The 16,982-nt window shown below is 50.3% G+C and overlaps 1 protein-coding gene across 6 annotated transcripts in view; it reads left to right on the forward strand.

Moving 5' to 3' along the window:
- Positions 1-16,982, forward strand: part of Sh3pxd2a (SH3 and PX domains 2A) — a 202,969-nt gene that overhangs the window by 50,646 nt on the left and 135,341 nt on the right. For all 6 annotated transcript variants that reach the window (XM_029472597.2, XM_085833856.1, XM_021151843.3 and 3 more), the window contains one exon: positions 13,954-14,029. In XM_029472597.2, the coding sequence (XP_029328457.1) occupies positions 13,954-14,029 (76 nt within the window). The remainder of the gene's footprint in view (positions 1-13,953; positions 14,030-16,982) is intronic.

The following is a 16,982-nucleotide window of genomic DNA, read 5'->3' on the forward strand; positions in this document are numbered from 1 at the left end:
TGGAGGGGTGACCTCTATCTAGCCTGCAGGGTGGGCTGGAAGGCATTCACATGTTCAGGGACATTTTCCCTGTAGCATTTCCTGGTTCCCTGGCAGGAGGATTTTTCCCTACAGAAAAATCTCTGAGCCAGGCCCAGCTGGGAGGTGGGCAGACCCAGCGCACTGAGTAGGCTGCTTTACAAGGCTTCCCCGGGCAACTCCACCCAGCTTTGATTTTCTCTCCGGGATTTCTCTTTTCCCATCCGAGTTCCATTTTCCCCCAACTCCCCCCAACCCCAGTGTGGACAGACTGCAAGCAGCCCTTGCTGAAGAAGATTCCAGAGGGAAATGACTGGAGAATCCTGTGGGCAGGAGATCAGCCTCAGTATGCAGAGAAGCCCTTAAATGCAGGGTCAGCACAGCTTCGAAGCCATCAGACCAGCTCATAGGAGCCCCTGAGGAATGGCAAGGGATTCAAGGCCAGTTAGGGACCACACAGTTCCAGGCAGACACCAAAGGCCCAACACAAAGAAAGCTGCCTCTTCCTCTCAGACCACCCTCAGAAGACGGTGCAGCTCTGACGGCTCTGCGCCCACCCAGGCAGCTGAGACACCTCATTTGCCTCCTGGTCTTTTTATGTCAGGCTTTCTGCCAACCACACTTCTCCTCCTCAGAGTGACAGAGGCTGTGTCATACCCTGGACCTTCGTATAACCATTCGGTGAGACCTGCTGTCTTTTCAGAACGAACTCTTAAACTCCTGCCCCAACCCCAAGTGATCAGTTCATGTGCCATTTCTAACTGATCCTGTTTCCTTTACTGCCCCCCAGATCCTGCACATGTGCACTCGAACACACATATACCACACACATACACATACATGCACATGTACACATGCATGTGCACGAACACACACACACACACACACACACACAGAGCCATCGCCCAGACATGGAGCCCAGCACTACCCCAGAGCCTTCACCCCTGCCCTCGCTGTACTCTCTCCTCCATCCCCCTTCCCCACATCTTACAGTGGACCCCTAAGCACTGAGGCCTTGGGTCCTATGTCCTGTCAGTGAGACCTCCTTTGACCATATCCGCCTACTTTGCCTTCAAATCACTTGTCTCAGCCTGTTATCCCATCAGCCATTTGCTTACTCTGATTTTCCCCACAATGTGGAAGCTTCAGGAGAAGAAATAGCCCCATAGCTTTTTCTTTTTTTATTTTTTCATTCTCTAGAACAGTGTCAGTTGGGAAATCCTTGTCAGTGACTTCTAGAGAGAGTGTGTGTGGTGGTGGTGGTGGTGGTGGGGTATGGGGTGTGCAGAGAGGGGCTGCACCCTCTTGCACCTTCCAAGACAGGTGTGTTCAGTTTCCACTCCTCCGGGCAGCTCTTGACTTTGTCTACGGGCGGCTCCCAAGTCACTTGTTAGAGAGCTGATGGAGTCCTTAGGGGTGAAGAACATTAGGGTTCCTCAAGTTCCCAGAGTGTGGAACCACTCAGGCCGTTCTGCAGATACCGGTTTAGGTGTAGCAGTCAGTGTGCAGGGTGATGCTGTATCTTCCAGGCTCTTAGCTGATGTCCACACTGCTGTTCTCAGGATCGCACCTTGAACAGTGACCGGGCTCCCTGAAGGACCAATCCAAGCCCCTTTCTCCATTCTTTTTGTTGTTTCTTTTTTCTGTTCAAGTGTGCTCTTTGGGCAAGCTGATTGGTTGATCGTGGTGATAAGGAGGGAATTGGACCTGGAGGACCTGGGGGACCTGGGGGACCTGGGGGACCTGGGGGATCTAGAGGCTGCCCAGGGAAGATGTGGACTGCCTTGCAGAAGTGGTGGGTCATACATCAGGAGTGTGGCGCCTGGCTGAGGAGGAAGGAGGTGGCCAACCCCTCCCTCCAGTTCAGCTTTGTGTCTCAGTGACAGGCTTGTCAGACCAGGTTCTCCAGCTGTGGCTTGTTCACATCTGGAGGCAGGGCAGGCAGGGGCTAGGGGAAGGATGGCTGGCCTTGTGCTGAAGGAGGTTCAGTACAGGCACTGTGCTGTCTGATTGCTGTGGGTCCAGAACATTTCCAGGAGAATTCTCTATGTTTCCCAGTCTTCCTGCTTTCAAAGTGGTTTCGGGGGACCTTGATTAAACTCCTTGTGTTGGGATAATCCAATTGCTTTCTAACAAGCTTTCAGTGGCTTACCATAAGAAACATTCATTTTCTGTTCACATAAGTCAGCGGAGGGTTCAGCTCCAGGCAGCCATCTGCAGATCCATCCTCCAGGTGGAAGTTACAAAGGAGAATGTGGGGAAATCCTGGGAGTTTTACTGGTTGTGCCTGGGGGGAGGATGTGTGGATCTCACTTCTGTTCAAGTTCCACCAATCAGGGCGAAGTCATGTGACTGTGCTGCCAGCAAGGGAGGATGGGAAATGTGGGTTAGTTGTGTCCAGTTGTGTTATGGCCACTGTGGTGGACTTTGGGACTTTCGATTCTGAGACCTAGGTATTGACAGGTGGACAGGCGTGTGAACCGATCCTTGTGACAAGAGTGATGTTCCAGGAGCTTGCATGGCCGCTCTGCAGAAGCCACCTGCAGAGGGGGGAGCTGTGGGGCAGTGTGCTAATGAGGACCCTAAACAGCCATGCAGTGCGAGACGCATGTGAGGCAGGATACATGACAACGCACGCCAGCGGTGTAGAGGTGGCGAACATGCTATGTTGGTGCCACGTGGATGCTGGGAGCCCAAGGCCGCAGCCTGAAGAGCTGGTGTTTACTTGGCACCGTGATTACTGGGACATTGGTGACATTTGTGTGGTTGTGAAGTTTGTAATGGGAGAAAGGGGAGCATTGGAGAGGTGGCCTCCTCAAGTTACTAGTTCAGACAGTGTCCCTGGCCAGAACTCAGATGGCCTATGTGTCCTTCACTGGACCCCCCTGTCTGTACAGACAATAATAGTGTCTTTGAGGCAGACTTGAACCTTATGCTACAACCCCGGCGCTTTTGCTGCCTAGAAAGGCTTGGTTAGGTCTAACTCACCGCCACAGCTGCTTTCCACCCCAAGGCAAAGAGAAGCGAGCTCCCGGAAAGCTAAGGCTCTCGTTTCAAGGGGAGAGATGGTAGGAGCTGGCCTCTGCCCATTCCACCCTTGCCCTCTCTTCAGCCTATTCTTCGTTTTTCCTTTTGCACCGGACATTTGTGGGGAAAGAGCTTTTAAAGCCTGGAAAGACCTCCACCCTTGCCTTTAATCTCAGCACTCGGGAAGGTAGAGGGAAACAGGTGAGTTGAAGGCCAACCTGGTCTACATAGTGAGTTCTAGGATAGCCAGAGCTACAAATTGAGACCTTATCTCAAAACACACACATGCAACCAACTCCCCCCCTCCCCCCAAAAAAGAAAAAAATTGGACAGAGTTACAGCAGGGGGAAGAAGCCACTTGAATACAGAAAGAAGTTGTATTGTCATTTAAAAATGTCCTGCCTGGCCGGTCGTGGTGGCACATGCCTTTAATCCCAGCACTTGGGAGGCAGAGGCAGGTGGATTTCTGAGTTCGAGGCCAGCCTGGTCTACAAAGTGAGTTCCAGGACAGCCAGGGCTACACAGAGAAACCCTGTCTCGAAAAACCAAAGGGAAAAAAAAAATGACCTGCCTGGCCTCTTCCCATCAGGAGGGCATGTTACAGACCAGAACACAATCTTATTGCCTTGGATAGCAGTTTGACCCCAGGGATTGGCCTTGGGGTCTCTGTCCCAAATTCTGGGCAGGATTTGATCCTGTGGTACCCAGGGCAGTTTGGGAACCACAGTCTTGGCCATATGGAAGATAAGGATCAGAAGGCAGGGCTGAGGGTGGACTCCATGCTGCTCACCACCACCCCCTTCTCCCATCCTCAGGGCCCCGTCCCTCTTTTACTTTTGTTGGCAGGGGTAGGGAATATTCTGGAAGGTTCATGTGGGAGAGAGAATTGTTGGCAACTTTGGGAAGAGTTTAAGAGAGGTCTCTGGCAGGGTTAAGGGACTGCAGACCCCTGGGGGTGGGGGCCGGGGGGGAAGCTGGTTGACCACAGCCTGCACCCAGCAAACTTCACTCTCTGTGTGCTTGTAATCAGCCTTACCCTGACCTGGCATAGCGTTCCTCTGGCCATCTGCTCCCTTCCCCCAAATGTCTCTTTTACCGCCCCCTAGCCTATGAAGAAGCCAGATGTGTCTTTGTAGAATTCCACTTTCAGTGTGTTCCTCCTCCGCTCAGAGTCCTCCAGGGACTCCCTGCTGCCTTGAGCAGGAAGTCCAATTTCCTCCTCTCAGATTCAGCCCTGTCCTCACCCTGCCCACCGCACCCCTGCCTGCCCTCCTTAGGATCAGGGCCCTTCAGCATGGGCCACCTTCCTAGGATTGAAGGAGGAAGAGCCTGGGAGTGCCAGCAGTGGCTCACTGTAGGCTTGGGAGCAGGGAGGCTGCATGCTCTCTAGTGGTTTACCATGCTGTGGCCTGCTCTCTCCTCCCAGGCCAGGCTGGAAGCTGGACAAGTCCACACCTCTGCCTACCAGCTTTCCTAGTGCTCTACTGCCCTAGCATTATGCCTGCCCTTCCCTCATGGCCAAGGACAGCTGGAGTTGTGTGGACTAACGTGCTGGGATGAAGCTAAGAGTTTTAGGATGCTAAGGGTTGTAAGTCATGGAGGATGGATCCTAAAGGCCTTTCAGCCACTGACAGGAGGAGATGGCTTGGGTCCAGCAGGCTCTCCATTTTCCTGAAAGCTAAAGGGTTATAATAGAGATGGGATGGCACCAAGGAGTCAGGAGTCACTGTCTTCAAACAGCTCAGTAAATCTGCAGTAGCTCACTTAACCCACACACCACTCTGGTGCTAGCTAGTTTTATGTCAACTTGACAGAAGCCAGGGTCCTCAGAGAGGAGGGACCCTCAAGTAAGAAAAGGCTTCCATAAGGTCACACTGCAGGCAAGCCTGTAGGGCAGTTTTTAAATCAGTGATTGAGGGAAGAGGGCCCAGCCCGTTGTGGGTATGGCCATCCCTAGGATGGTGGTTCTGGTTCTATGAGAAAGCAGGCTAAGCAAGCCGTGAGAAGCAAGCCAGTAAGCAGCACCCTCCATGGCCTCTGCATCAGCTCCTGCCTCCAGGTTCCTGTCCTGCCCTGTGTTCCTGCCTGCACTGCTTTTGTTAATGAACTGTGACTGACTCGCAAACCTCTGCTGCTCAAGGGAGAGGGAAGGGATAGAATAGTGTGCCTGGGATTTAGCAGCTCTTTCTGGAATGTTTCTGTTACAGCGTGGATATGAACACAGCAGCTAGCTCACCAGTGGGGTTACTGATGCCCAGAGAGGGTATCCAGGGTCAGCAAGTCCTCGACAGACTGGAGCTGGAACCCTCCTCCTCTCAACTCTTTCTCCTGCATGTATGCAGGGAAAATGAGCCCACGGGAGTAGACTGGGGTAGCCAGCCTGCTTGGGTACCGTACTTCCAGGCTCCAGGGTGAAGGCTCACAGTCTAGCTGGGATAATACTGTCAGCTAGCCATTGATGTCCTTCTCTGCGGCTCCCTCAGCAGGTGCTGGAGGATTGGCCCAGCCTCCACTATGTTAAATGTAACACATGACCCGGCCAACCTTACACACTGGCTGAACTCCTGGGATGCGCTGAGGTCTCCACTCTTGAGTCTGGCCCACGCACACCAGCTGGGCAGCTCCCTGAGGCCCTGGATACTCACAGCTAAGTAGGGCCTGGCCCAGACAACTCCCACCATCTGCTCCCCAGTCTACCCACTGCCTCCTGGACCTCAGATTGGAGACTACTGGTCAGACTGCATTGCTGTCCCTGCCTAACAGATACGGAAACCGATCTGTGTGTGCCTATCATCTCAGCCATGTTTATTCTTCATGTTAACTAAATCGCTGTGCCCCACCACGGTGACTCCAGCCAGGCCTATGGGAGGAGCAGGCCAAATGTTCCCTTTAGTGGTTATACATTGTCTTAAGGTTGTGTGTGTGTGTGTGTGTGTGTGTGTGTGTGGCGGGGAGATGAAGAGTGATCTGCTACCCATTCTGTACACTGACACGTAAACCGCAGGACCTCAGGACGACCGTGTCTGGAACTAGAGTCCAAGTAGGCGTGATTTATTGAGATGAATTGGAATAGGTCAGGCCTCCTGTGCAGCAAGACCGGCAATCTCCTAAAGGGACACTGGGCCACAGGCAGAGGCATGTGAAGACAAAGGTCTTTGAAAGCCATGGAGTGTCTTGTGTGGCCTGAATCACCAGAAACTGGCGAGAGAGATGAGCAGCAGAGCCCTGACAAGGCCAAGTCCCGATGGCAAAATAACACAGTCAGGCCTGGTGGCCTGGGGGCGTAACTCAGTTAGTGGAGAGATTGCTTAGCACATGCGGTGTCCTGGGTTAAACTCCAGGACCATGTAAACTGTCCGAGGTTACCCTTGCCTGAATTGAGAGGTGGAGGCAGGAAGAGCAGAAGTTCACAGCCATCCTCGATTACATCACGTGGTTTAGACCAAGCCCAGCTTGGGCTATGCAAGACTCTGTCATAACACACTACCACGTTGGAGGTGACATGGGGGGGGAGTTATGTGTGAAGTGAGAGTGGCCTCTAGAAGCTGACAAGACATGGGAAGGTTGCTTTCTGGAGCCTCGGGAGGCGACAGCTCCATTCAGCTCCGCCTGACTGGGTGGAGATAGCTGTTCACTGAGCGTTGCTGCTCCAACAGGCTCTGAAGTAAGTCACCCTCCCTCCCTCCCTCCCTCCCTCCCTCCCTCCCTCCCTCCCTCCCTCCCTCTATGTGTGTGTACAAATAACATAACAAGTTAAACTATGTAAAATCTTCATTGACAATACTTGCTGCCCAAATTAAAAAGTGGAATCTCAATTGTTAAGATAACTGTTATGAGGGATGTGATAGCACGCCTTTAGTCCCAGCACTTAGGGTGAAGAGGCAAGTGGCTCTCTGAGTTCCAGGCTAACCTGCTCTACAAAGTGAGTTCGAGGCTAGCCTGGGCCCTGTTTTACAAAAAAAAAAAAAAGTTATTTCCCCTGAATTGGGGTGTGAATTCTATGTGTTCCTCCTCCCCCACCTCGGGAGCTTTTATTTTATGACAGTGGTTCTAAACCTGTGAGTCTGACCCCTAGTCACAGGGGTGACCTAAGACCCATCAGAAAGCAGACATTTAATTACAATTCATACCAGTAGCAAAATTAGTTATGAAGAAGCAATGAAAATAATTTTATGGTTGGGGGGGGTCACCCAGACATGAAGAACTGTATTAAAGAGTCGCAGCATTAGGAAGGTTGAGAACCACTGTTTTATAGAGATTAATCAACCTAAATTTTTTTTAATTGCATAGGATCTAGAATGACTAATTTTGAAGGAGAGAGACTTATTTTTAAGACTTATCAAAATTCTACAGAAATCAAGTAATATCAGGTCATGGAAAGCACAAAATCCTGAAATAGACGTGAGTTAATTGATTTTTGACAAGACTTGGGCTAATTTAGAAGGCAAGAGAGCCTTCTCGGCAAACTGCTCTGAGGCCATGGGATAACGAATCCTGAAATGTATGTTGACATTTGATGTCAGATCTAATTGGAGCAGAGAATTCATCTGCACTCCCTTGTCTCCCCAATAAGAGGATTTGTGGATAATCACTTTAGAGGCACTCAGCCCTTCCCTGTCTGCTGTTTGTATAGCTTCAGTGGGTCAACAAGGATGCCTAACTGTTCAGGGGCAAAGAGTATGAGCAAACCATGGGGCTGAGGCTGTAGCTCAGTTAGTTGGTAGAGAATGTCTCACATGCCCAAATCCCTGACTTTGATCCCAAGTACCACAAAACAAAATAAAACAGGATTGGTTGTGCATGCTTGGTAACCTCAGCAGGTGGAGACAGGAAGATCAGAAGTTCAAGGACAGCCTCAAGCACATAGTGGGTTCCAGGCTTGATTGATCTCTATAAACCCTGTGGTCTCAAAGAGGGATAGGGGTTGGGGGGGGATATAAATCACAAAAGGCTGTGTCAATTAGTCAACTAGGATAAATAAATAGGAAGTACTATCAAAGAGGGGAGGTGGTGACCTTTGTCTGGGACCATCCTAGAGGGCTCTTAGGGCAGGTCTCACCAGGAAAGCTGCACTCGCTATCACTGTCTGATCTAATTTGGCTTGGAGTTTTTGGAGCTAGCCTTGGTATGTGGCCAAGGCTGGCCTTGAGGTTTCCTGCTTCTAAAGTTCTGGGAGTCTCTAGCTTATACTTCCTACCTCTGTCTCTGTGATTCTCAGAGACCCCAGCATCTAACATTGGAACTGCTAAGTCCACAGTGGGCACCACAGACAGACAAATGGACCCTCAAGGCTTCTTTGCTCTTTTTTTTTTTTTTGTATTGGAATTTGTGGGTCAAAGAGCTCAGTAGCTCCCAGCAATGTTCTTTTTGTCCCTTAGGTAGAAGAGGGACTAAGGTTGAAACACTGGAGTTTAACTGGGCAAACTCACTGGGAACTCCTCCCTCCCAGCAGGCGGGCGAGCAGTTGGGCCTCTTAGGTTACAAACGTGCCCTAGTTGGGTGGGACCCACCTTCTCTCTCCCCAGTGTTTATTGCTGCAGAGCCCTGCCCAAAGGGAGCTGTCTAATCAGCTTTCCCAGGCTGAGACAGCTCCTGGAACCAGGCTGTCCAGTATCTCTCACAACCCACCCCTTAGATAAACAGACCTGGCTCAAGAGGTTGCAGCTGGTTGCAAAGGCTGCACTAGCCAGGAACCTCTCCAAGAAGGACCCAGGCAATGAGATCTGCTTTTCTTCCAGCCTGACTGAGGGCCTTCTGGGAGATGGGGGGAATCTACTCGTCTGGAAAGATGGTCACAGCAGAACTCCAGGCTGAGTGAAACCCTTCTCCCTGTCCATGCTCCTAGACTTCCTCCTCATGAAAGCCTGGCTAGGTCTGTCCAGGTCATAGCCCCTCAGTATGTTTATCTCCGTGGAGTCCAACCTTACACATCAGACACTGCAGCTTGGCTATCTAGCACAGTTGGGCCCACTGTCTACCATCCATCCATCTTAAGCCTAGACCTTTAACTGCTGCCGTTTGAGACAGCACACTGTGGGCGTCACATGCTGCTGGCTTAACTCCATTAGGCTGCCTTTATTTGGTTTGCCCTGGACTCAGGGCCAGGGCTTTTGACTTCTTTGAAAGGCAACCTTCAAACAGAGAACATCCCTGACTGGTTATCTAGGCTTTGCGTTCATGGCACACGGACTGTGTGATTCGGTGAGTGGGAGGGCCCACTCCAAGGTTCTGTTAGCTTAGTTGAGGTGGATTAAGTGTCGGGTACCTGGGCTCTACACCTGAGGGCTACCAGTGTGGAGTGAGCCTGCCGGAGGCTCACAGCTTTGGGGAAGACCTGAGGACCCAGAACTCAGCAGACGGTCTCATCTTGGCTGGGGTGCCAAGTGGGTGTGCTGGACTAAGCCAGAGGTATACCAAGAGGAAGATCTGCTTGCTATATAGGAAGAGGGAGCCAGTGAGCCCCTACAAGGGTACCCTCACCCCCTAAAGCCATCTAGAGGAAACCTCAAGTCTGCTCCTACTCTTGCCAGGCTATCAGATGACCCTGCACCCCTAGAAGGTACATAAAACCCACAGTGGAAATTTAGATTGCACTTCAGCCGGGAAGGCAACCGGGATGTGATTCTCATTGTCAAGACTGAGTCAGTCTTCTTCACCCAGAAGCCTTCAACAGGAAGTACAACATGAGACACACACCCAATAAAAGCAACTTCTGGTAGCTAGTGAAATTAATATTTAAACTAGTTTTATTTGGGAGCTGGGAAGGTGGCTCAGTGGTTAGGCATACTTGCTATTCTTGCAGAGGGCCGGAGTTTGTGTTGTATTCCTGCAAGCATCTGTAACTCTAGGCCAGGAGCTCTGAGGCCATTGGCCTCCACTGACATGTGCACTCATTTGCACACTCACGTGCACACGAGCACATACACACACACACTTAAAATACAACAGGTGTAAATATTTTATTTATATGTTCTGGAATATTCTCGACATACAATCAACATCAAATTCTTCTTTTAAAAAATGATGTATGTGTGTGTTTTGCCTGAATGTGTGTCTGTGTATCACATGTGTGCATGCCTGAGGAAGCCACAAGAAGGTGTTGGATTCCCTGGAACTAGAGTTACACATGGCTCTGAGCTGTATTGAGAATCAAACCCAAGTCCCCTGAAAGAACAACCGGGACCTTTAATTACAGATCCATTTCTTCTGCCCCAGTATAAAGTCTTAATTTTATAAACTTCCCTCCCTTCCCCTTCTCCTCCCTCCTTCCTTCCCCTTTTCTATCTCCCCTCCCCTCCCCTCCCTCCCTCTCTTTTATACCCTTTGTCCATCGTGTTTTACATGTACAGCCCATCTCGACCTGTGCTGGTTGCATTGCAAGTGGGCAGTGTCATGTGTGGACAGAGTCCCCTGTGGGTAATGCAGTGGTATAGCTGTGTAACAAGACAGTCCGTACATCAGCCACTTCCATGGCACACTGGAGCCGGAGAGAGGGGCCTGGGCTCTGAACCAGGGCTGCATTCTCCTGGCTCACAGTTGCCTGTCTGCCTGCACGAGCAAGGCTGTGTAACCCCAGCGTGAGAGTGCCCTGCTGACATCTGACTCCAGCCTAGCATGGAGAGGGCCTGTTATCTAGAAGGACAGGACTGAAGGCATGAATATCCTGTGTCCCTCCCTGTCCACTTCTCCTAGCCCCACCTTCCCAGTGCACAGTTAGCGTGAGTCAGAATCTGAGACCCAAAAGACAAGATTGGAGTCAGAGACTCTACAAGTGGTAGAGCTGGAGGGTAATTTAAGTCTGTTCCACGAAGAGAAACTAGAACTTAGAAAAATCGGGGCACAGAGGAGAAGGGCAGTCCGAAGGGAAAGAAAGCCAGGAACACTGAGAGTTCCAGGCCAGTCTGGGCTGTATAGTGGCCAGGCTTGCTGTATAAGAAGACCCTCTCATGTTCCTCAGTGGTACAGCCACTTAGATGAGATCCTACATCTTGTTGTGACCCGTGCACACCCTAGTTCCAGAGAGTTCAGAGAAGCATATCCCTCCATACCCAGGTGTCTGGTTGGGCCTTCCTGTGTCCTCAAAGCGCCACCTCGGACACCTTGTGGAGTCAGTACCTGGAGGCCCCAGGTCTGGTCTATGCATGGTATTATCTATCCTCAATATTTTGGGAGAAAAAAATCACTTATAAATACTCAGAGGATGAAATTGAAAAGAATATGTTGTTATTAAGGAAGCATTTTGAGACATGTGGTACAAAGATGTTTATTGTAATGCTGTATATAGTAATGAGAGGTGAGAAACAGCATACAGCAATGGGGTGATGGGTTAAATGAGCTGTGGGCCAGTCAGACACTGGAATTCTCTGTCATAATTTAAGAAGGCAGTATGGTCAGGCATGGTGGCATATACTATGTACACAGGTAATCTTGTATTTGGCTGGGTGGCTAGCCTGAGCTACATAGACCAACAGAATGTTGGGGGCTGGAGAGATGATGGTTCAGCGGTTAAGAGCACCACTGACTGCTCTTGCAGAGGTCCTGAGTTCAATTCCCAGCAACCACATGGTGGCTCACAGCCACCTGTAGCAGGATCTGATGCTCTCTTCTGATGTGTCTGAAGACAGTGTCAGTGTACTTATATACATAAACAAGTCTTTAAAAAAAAACATAACCCAACTGGAATGTTGATATTGACATAAGAACTGGGCATGTAGCCCAGAGGTAAAGCTCTTGCTTAGCATGAACAAAAATGCTAATATAGAAGTATGCATCTGTGTGGAAAAAATGTTCAATGCGTGGCACAGGAGGATTGATGAGGTCATCTTAGTTACGCGCATAGAAACGTGCTTAAAAGGATACATGCTGCCACCCCCCCAACATTAGTGTTGGTTTTTAGGGGAACTAAATTAAGTGACTCTTTCCCCTTTAAATTTTCTTGAACAATTTTTGTTTCTTCATTTGTGTGTTCCTGAGACACAATCTCGTTATACAGCAAGACCGGCCCTGAACTCTCAATCCTTGTGGCTCGGCCTCCCCAGGGCTGAGATTATAAGCCATCAAGCTTCCTTCACCACAGACCCCACACACGGCTGCTTTTGTAATTTCTAATTTCTCCACACTGAGCAAGAACGACTCCGGTGGTACAGAGGGAAATGCACAAAAGCACAAGAGGGGTGCAGAAATCAAGGGTTCGAGCCTGCGATATCCATTTCAAAACGTATCCCAGAACTCCCACGTACAGGCTTATAATGCTGTACTCCGACAGTTGTATTTAAAGGTAGCAACAAGGAATTATTAAATGTTCCGGAGCTGAAGTTAGAGCATTAAAACCCATGAGCCAGCTTTGGCTAAATACCTATTTGGGAAGTGAAAGTTGACTATGGTACAATCTTGCTCTGAGTGGAATCCACCTAACTCTTTCTATGTGGGCTCTAAATGCTCCATGGAGATTAAGTAATGATTATGAAAGAGACAGTCCTAAAACCATGTGTTAAAGCTGATAAATGAATGGACATTCATGTGTGGGGCATGCATGCTCGCGCATGCGCACACAGACACGCATGCACGCAGGCTCAGTTCGGCACAGAACCTTTCCCACACCTTGGCCCCAGGCATTTCTACCCTGTGGCTCATTCACTACGCTCTAACTGATCCTTCTTCCCAAAGAACGATCGACCACTCCCCTCCTCTCCATAAAACCCTTTAGTGTCTCGGGATGCACCGGGCCATCACACCCCGTCCTGCCTCGAGCATCCTATTGCCGGTCCCTCTGCCCGCCTCACACCATGCCAGCCACACTGGCTTTTCCCAGTGGTTTGCACTAAGGGTTCCCTTCCTGGAAGGCATCTTACCCATAGTGCTCTGCTTCCTCACCTCCTGGGGGTCTTTGCCTGTGGATTGGTAACATCTTCCTCAGCACCCCAAACAAAAGAGCCACGTCTTACGTAGATAATTCAACTGTCTTTCTTCTTCTTTATATCTTCCCTGACAAATGACCGATTTGTTTATTGCCGGTCTTCCTGCACCAGAATGTAGAACACCCTGCGGGCAAACATTGCTTTCTCTAATGTCCTGTGTCCTTAGTCCCCCGATCAGCGAGCATCTGCAGACTTGGGAGGGGTAAATGGACCTTAGGGATGCATGACAGATCCTCACCCTGCCAAGGAGGAGCCTGATCCAGGTCACACAGCTGCCATCCGAGCTGCAGCCCTCAGCATCAGCCGCTCACAGGCAGGGACCCAGCCTTGTCTGTCCTGCTTCCCTGGATTCTTCCAGTTCACACAGAACGTGAGCCCAGAATAGCAAAGGGAGAAACAGCTGTTCCCGCAGGGTCCTGGAAGCCATTCCAGAGGGCTCGTCCCTGGAAAAACAGTAGTGAGCTCAGGGTGGGAAGGAAGAAGCGGAGAAAAGGGGTCCCAAGCCATGAGGGCCATGCAATAGCTCAGGTTCTGTGGTTAAAATAACATCTGCTCCTGGGGTTTCAGAGCAGTTCTGGAAGGTGGGTGGTCTGTCTGGAGTATCAGGTGGGCCTTTCCTCCATTCCTGGCCCAGGAAGGTTTGGGATATGCAGGTGGCTGAAGTATTCACCCAACAGACGGATGCAGTAGGAAGGCACTGGGCCCAAAGGCGCATCTGGAAACCTCAGTCTGGCCTACAGGCTTGTTGGTCTCCGGCCCAACCTCACTCCCCGGTGTCTCCAGCCCCCTCCCTTTGCTGAGATGGTGCAGGCACCCCCTTTGATGCATGGAGAGCTCTGGCCTTCTCTCAAGCTCCATGTGGTTTGTTAATGGGCCGTGAAATGAGGGATTTTTTTTTTTTATCATCCGTGTGAGCACACTGGTGGGGTGCTGATGCTGTTCAGTGTTCTCAAGCCTGTCTGTCTGTCTGTCTGTCTGTCTGTCTCCCCAGATGCAGCTTCTGGATAAGTTTCCTATTGAAGGTGGCCAGAAGGATCCGAAGCAAAGGATTATCCCCTTTCTTCCAGGTAAGCTCCCCGTGCCCCCCCCCCCCCCCGTGGAGGGCTGCCAGGGACTGGGAGAAGCCTCCCCCAGCAAGGCCGGAAGAGGCCGCCTTTGGCAGGGGTTAACCACTCCCACAAAGGATCTGCAAGCCTCAGGTTTGAAGGCCACTGTCCTCCATCTCGCTTCCCTGGCCACTCTGGAATCATTTCTGCCAGCCCCTGGTTTATACTTTCTGGGGAGTTTCTGAGGCTCTTGAACTTGTTATCGTCATAAAAAGGCTCTGTCTGAGAGGATGGGATGTGTGTATAATTCCAGTACTCAAAAGGCAGGCAGAGGCAGGAGGATGAAGATTTGGAGGCCACTCTGAGCTTCATAGCCATTCCCCAGCAAAACAAAACAAAACTCCCAAGCTGAGCATGGGCCCAGTGAGGTGGCTTTGGTAAGGACACTTGCCGGTCGTGGTAGTGCACGCCTTTAATCCCAGCACTTGGGAGGCAGTGGCAGGCGGACTTCTGAGTTCAAGGCCAGCCTGGGCTATACGGAGAAACTCTGTCGAGAAAAACCAAAACAAAATAAACAAAAACAACAACCAAAAAAAAAAAAAAAAAAAAGAGGACACTTGACAGCAAGCCTGAAGACCTGAGTTTGATGCCCAGGACCTGCACAGTGGAAGTAGAGAGCCTTCTACTTCTCCAAGCTGCACTCTGACCTCCGAGTGCGACCCCACCCCTGCCCCATGCACATATAATACAAATGAAATAGTAGTTTAAGATCTGCCTTAGGAATATAGTGGGTCCCAGACTGGGCTACACGAGAGACTCCTTCTTAAATAATTAAGAGCACTGGGTATTCTTCCAGAGGGCCCAGGTTCAATTCTCAGCACCCACAGGGCAGCTCCCAACCATCTGTTTCAGATGTCCAGTAACGTCCGTACCCTGCCCCCGTGACATCCAGATTCTCTCCCAGCATCCTTGGGCTTGAGGCACACAGATGTCCATGCAAACAAACCACTCATACACATAAAAAAAATATTGTTGATTCAGGGTTTCTCTGTGTAGCCCTGGCTGTCCTGGAACTCGCTCTGTAGACCAGGCTGGCCTCAAATTCAGAGATCCGCCTGTCTCTCCCTCCCAAGTGCTGGGATTAAAGGCATGAATCACCACTGTCTGGTGCATATGTCTCTGTGTGTGTGTGTGTGTGTAATTTTAAATATATTTTATATGAAATATATATATATTATATATACACACATATATATATAAGATGTATATATAATTTTCTTAAGTTAAAAAGTATCATAGACTAACCAAACAATGCAGAACCACAGAGAGACTTAAGTTCACCTGGAAAAGGATTGCTAATCACAAGAACAACTGCCCCACCCCCCCCAAATTGAGCATACTCCCCGATTCTTGATCTCCCATAGGCCTAATGTGTTGTACTTCCCTAGCACACCTGTGAGGTAGCAGAGACAGGATTTGAACCCAGCTCGGTTTAGCCAGTCCCTGCAGCACCGTTTGGAACCTGTTTCATGCAATCAATCATATGTATTTTAGAGAAACATATCTCCGGTAAGCCGTGACCTGCTGTTACTGGGATGTCTGGAGTCTGAGTAGAGGCCTATAATGTGATTATAGCACGCTTCCTCATCATTACTTCAGAGAGCTGTTCCTACTGAGAGCTGTATTATCGCTTCTCATGACGGGGGACGCTGCTAGGATCCAGAGGTTAATTAAGTACCCTTGAAAATGGCAGAGCTAGGCATGAACTCAGGGCTCTGCCCCGAACCACGAGGGGGATACTGCCCTCTGGCTTTCTGGGACCTCAAGCCAGTAGATTCTGCTGGTCCTCAGGACAGTTCCCTTCACAGAGGTCTTCCTACTAGATTAATGCTGACCCTGGACCCTCACAGGCCAGCCTCCTGGATGAGTTATCAGTTAGACATTAGTGGCCTGAAGTCAGTCCCTACTGTTGATTGAGAGCAGGTACCTCACATGAGGAGTGGCCTCTAAAGGCCCTCTGAAGGGTGTTCTTACCAGACCCTTACAGCGGGAAAGGCTACACATCTTCAGGACCTCGTACTAGGCTTATAGAGAAGGAACCGGCTCTGGGGATCCGGAGCTAAGAGCCTAGACAGTTTGGGCAAGACAAGAACTAACCTTTGAGAGCAAGTGTCTCACCCCTGCTTCCTCCATCGGCCTCTGAGTCATAAGACCAGACAGCGACTTTGCACTGAGTCCAGGGCATTTAGGGTGTCCAACATCTGGGTCTGCAACATTCTTAAATTCTTGCAACAGTTTGGATACTGCACCCACCCAGGGCAGGGCTGTCCAGCTGGGATGTTGTAGGTGAACGTGTGTCCCATAGGAACATGAGGTCATCATTATCACACAAGTGCTGGACTTGGCCCTGGGACCTGAAGCTGCCTATTTTCTCAGGAAGGATTGGGGGTGGGGGGGCTTCTACTCTTGTCTCTGGCCAACGCTACAAGGAAAGAGTTTGTCATCCTGCCAGCCATGCTTAGGAGAGGAGCTGACTATGCCAGGCTGAGGGGCTAGGGTGAGGGTATCCCAGCTACTTCAAAGATTTTTTTTTCACCCAAGGAACCCTTGAAATAGTGAGAGACACGAGCATTTCTACCATAAGAATGACTTAAAGTTGAGAGTGGTGCCGCACGCCTTTGATCCCAGCACTTGGGAGGGAGGCAGATGCAAGCAGATCTCTGTGAGTTTGAGGCCAGCCTGGTCTACAGAGTGAGTTCCAAGATAGCCAGGGCTACACAGAGAAACCCTGTCTCAAAAAAAATTAGGATGTGACCCTCTCTGTTGTGTCACTATGTGATACCGAGTGTGACCCCATGAGAAGCACAGAGAGAAAGAACCTGTAAGCTACGTGAGGAAGTCAGAGGAGGCCCAACGAAGGGGCCTGAGACCTCATGTGGGGCTGGAGGGCATGGCTTGAGTACCACCAACTTAG

The sequence above is a fragment of the Mus caroli genome, unplaced genomic scaffold (genome assembly GCF_978045245.1).
Source record: "Mus caroli unplaced genomic scaffold, Mus_caroli_1 scaffold_20, whole genome shotgun sequence".
In the NCBI taxonomy this organism is placed as follows: domain Eukaryota; kingdom Metazoa; phylum Chordata; class Mammalia; order Rodentia; family Muridae; genus Mus; species Mus caroli.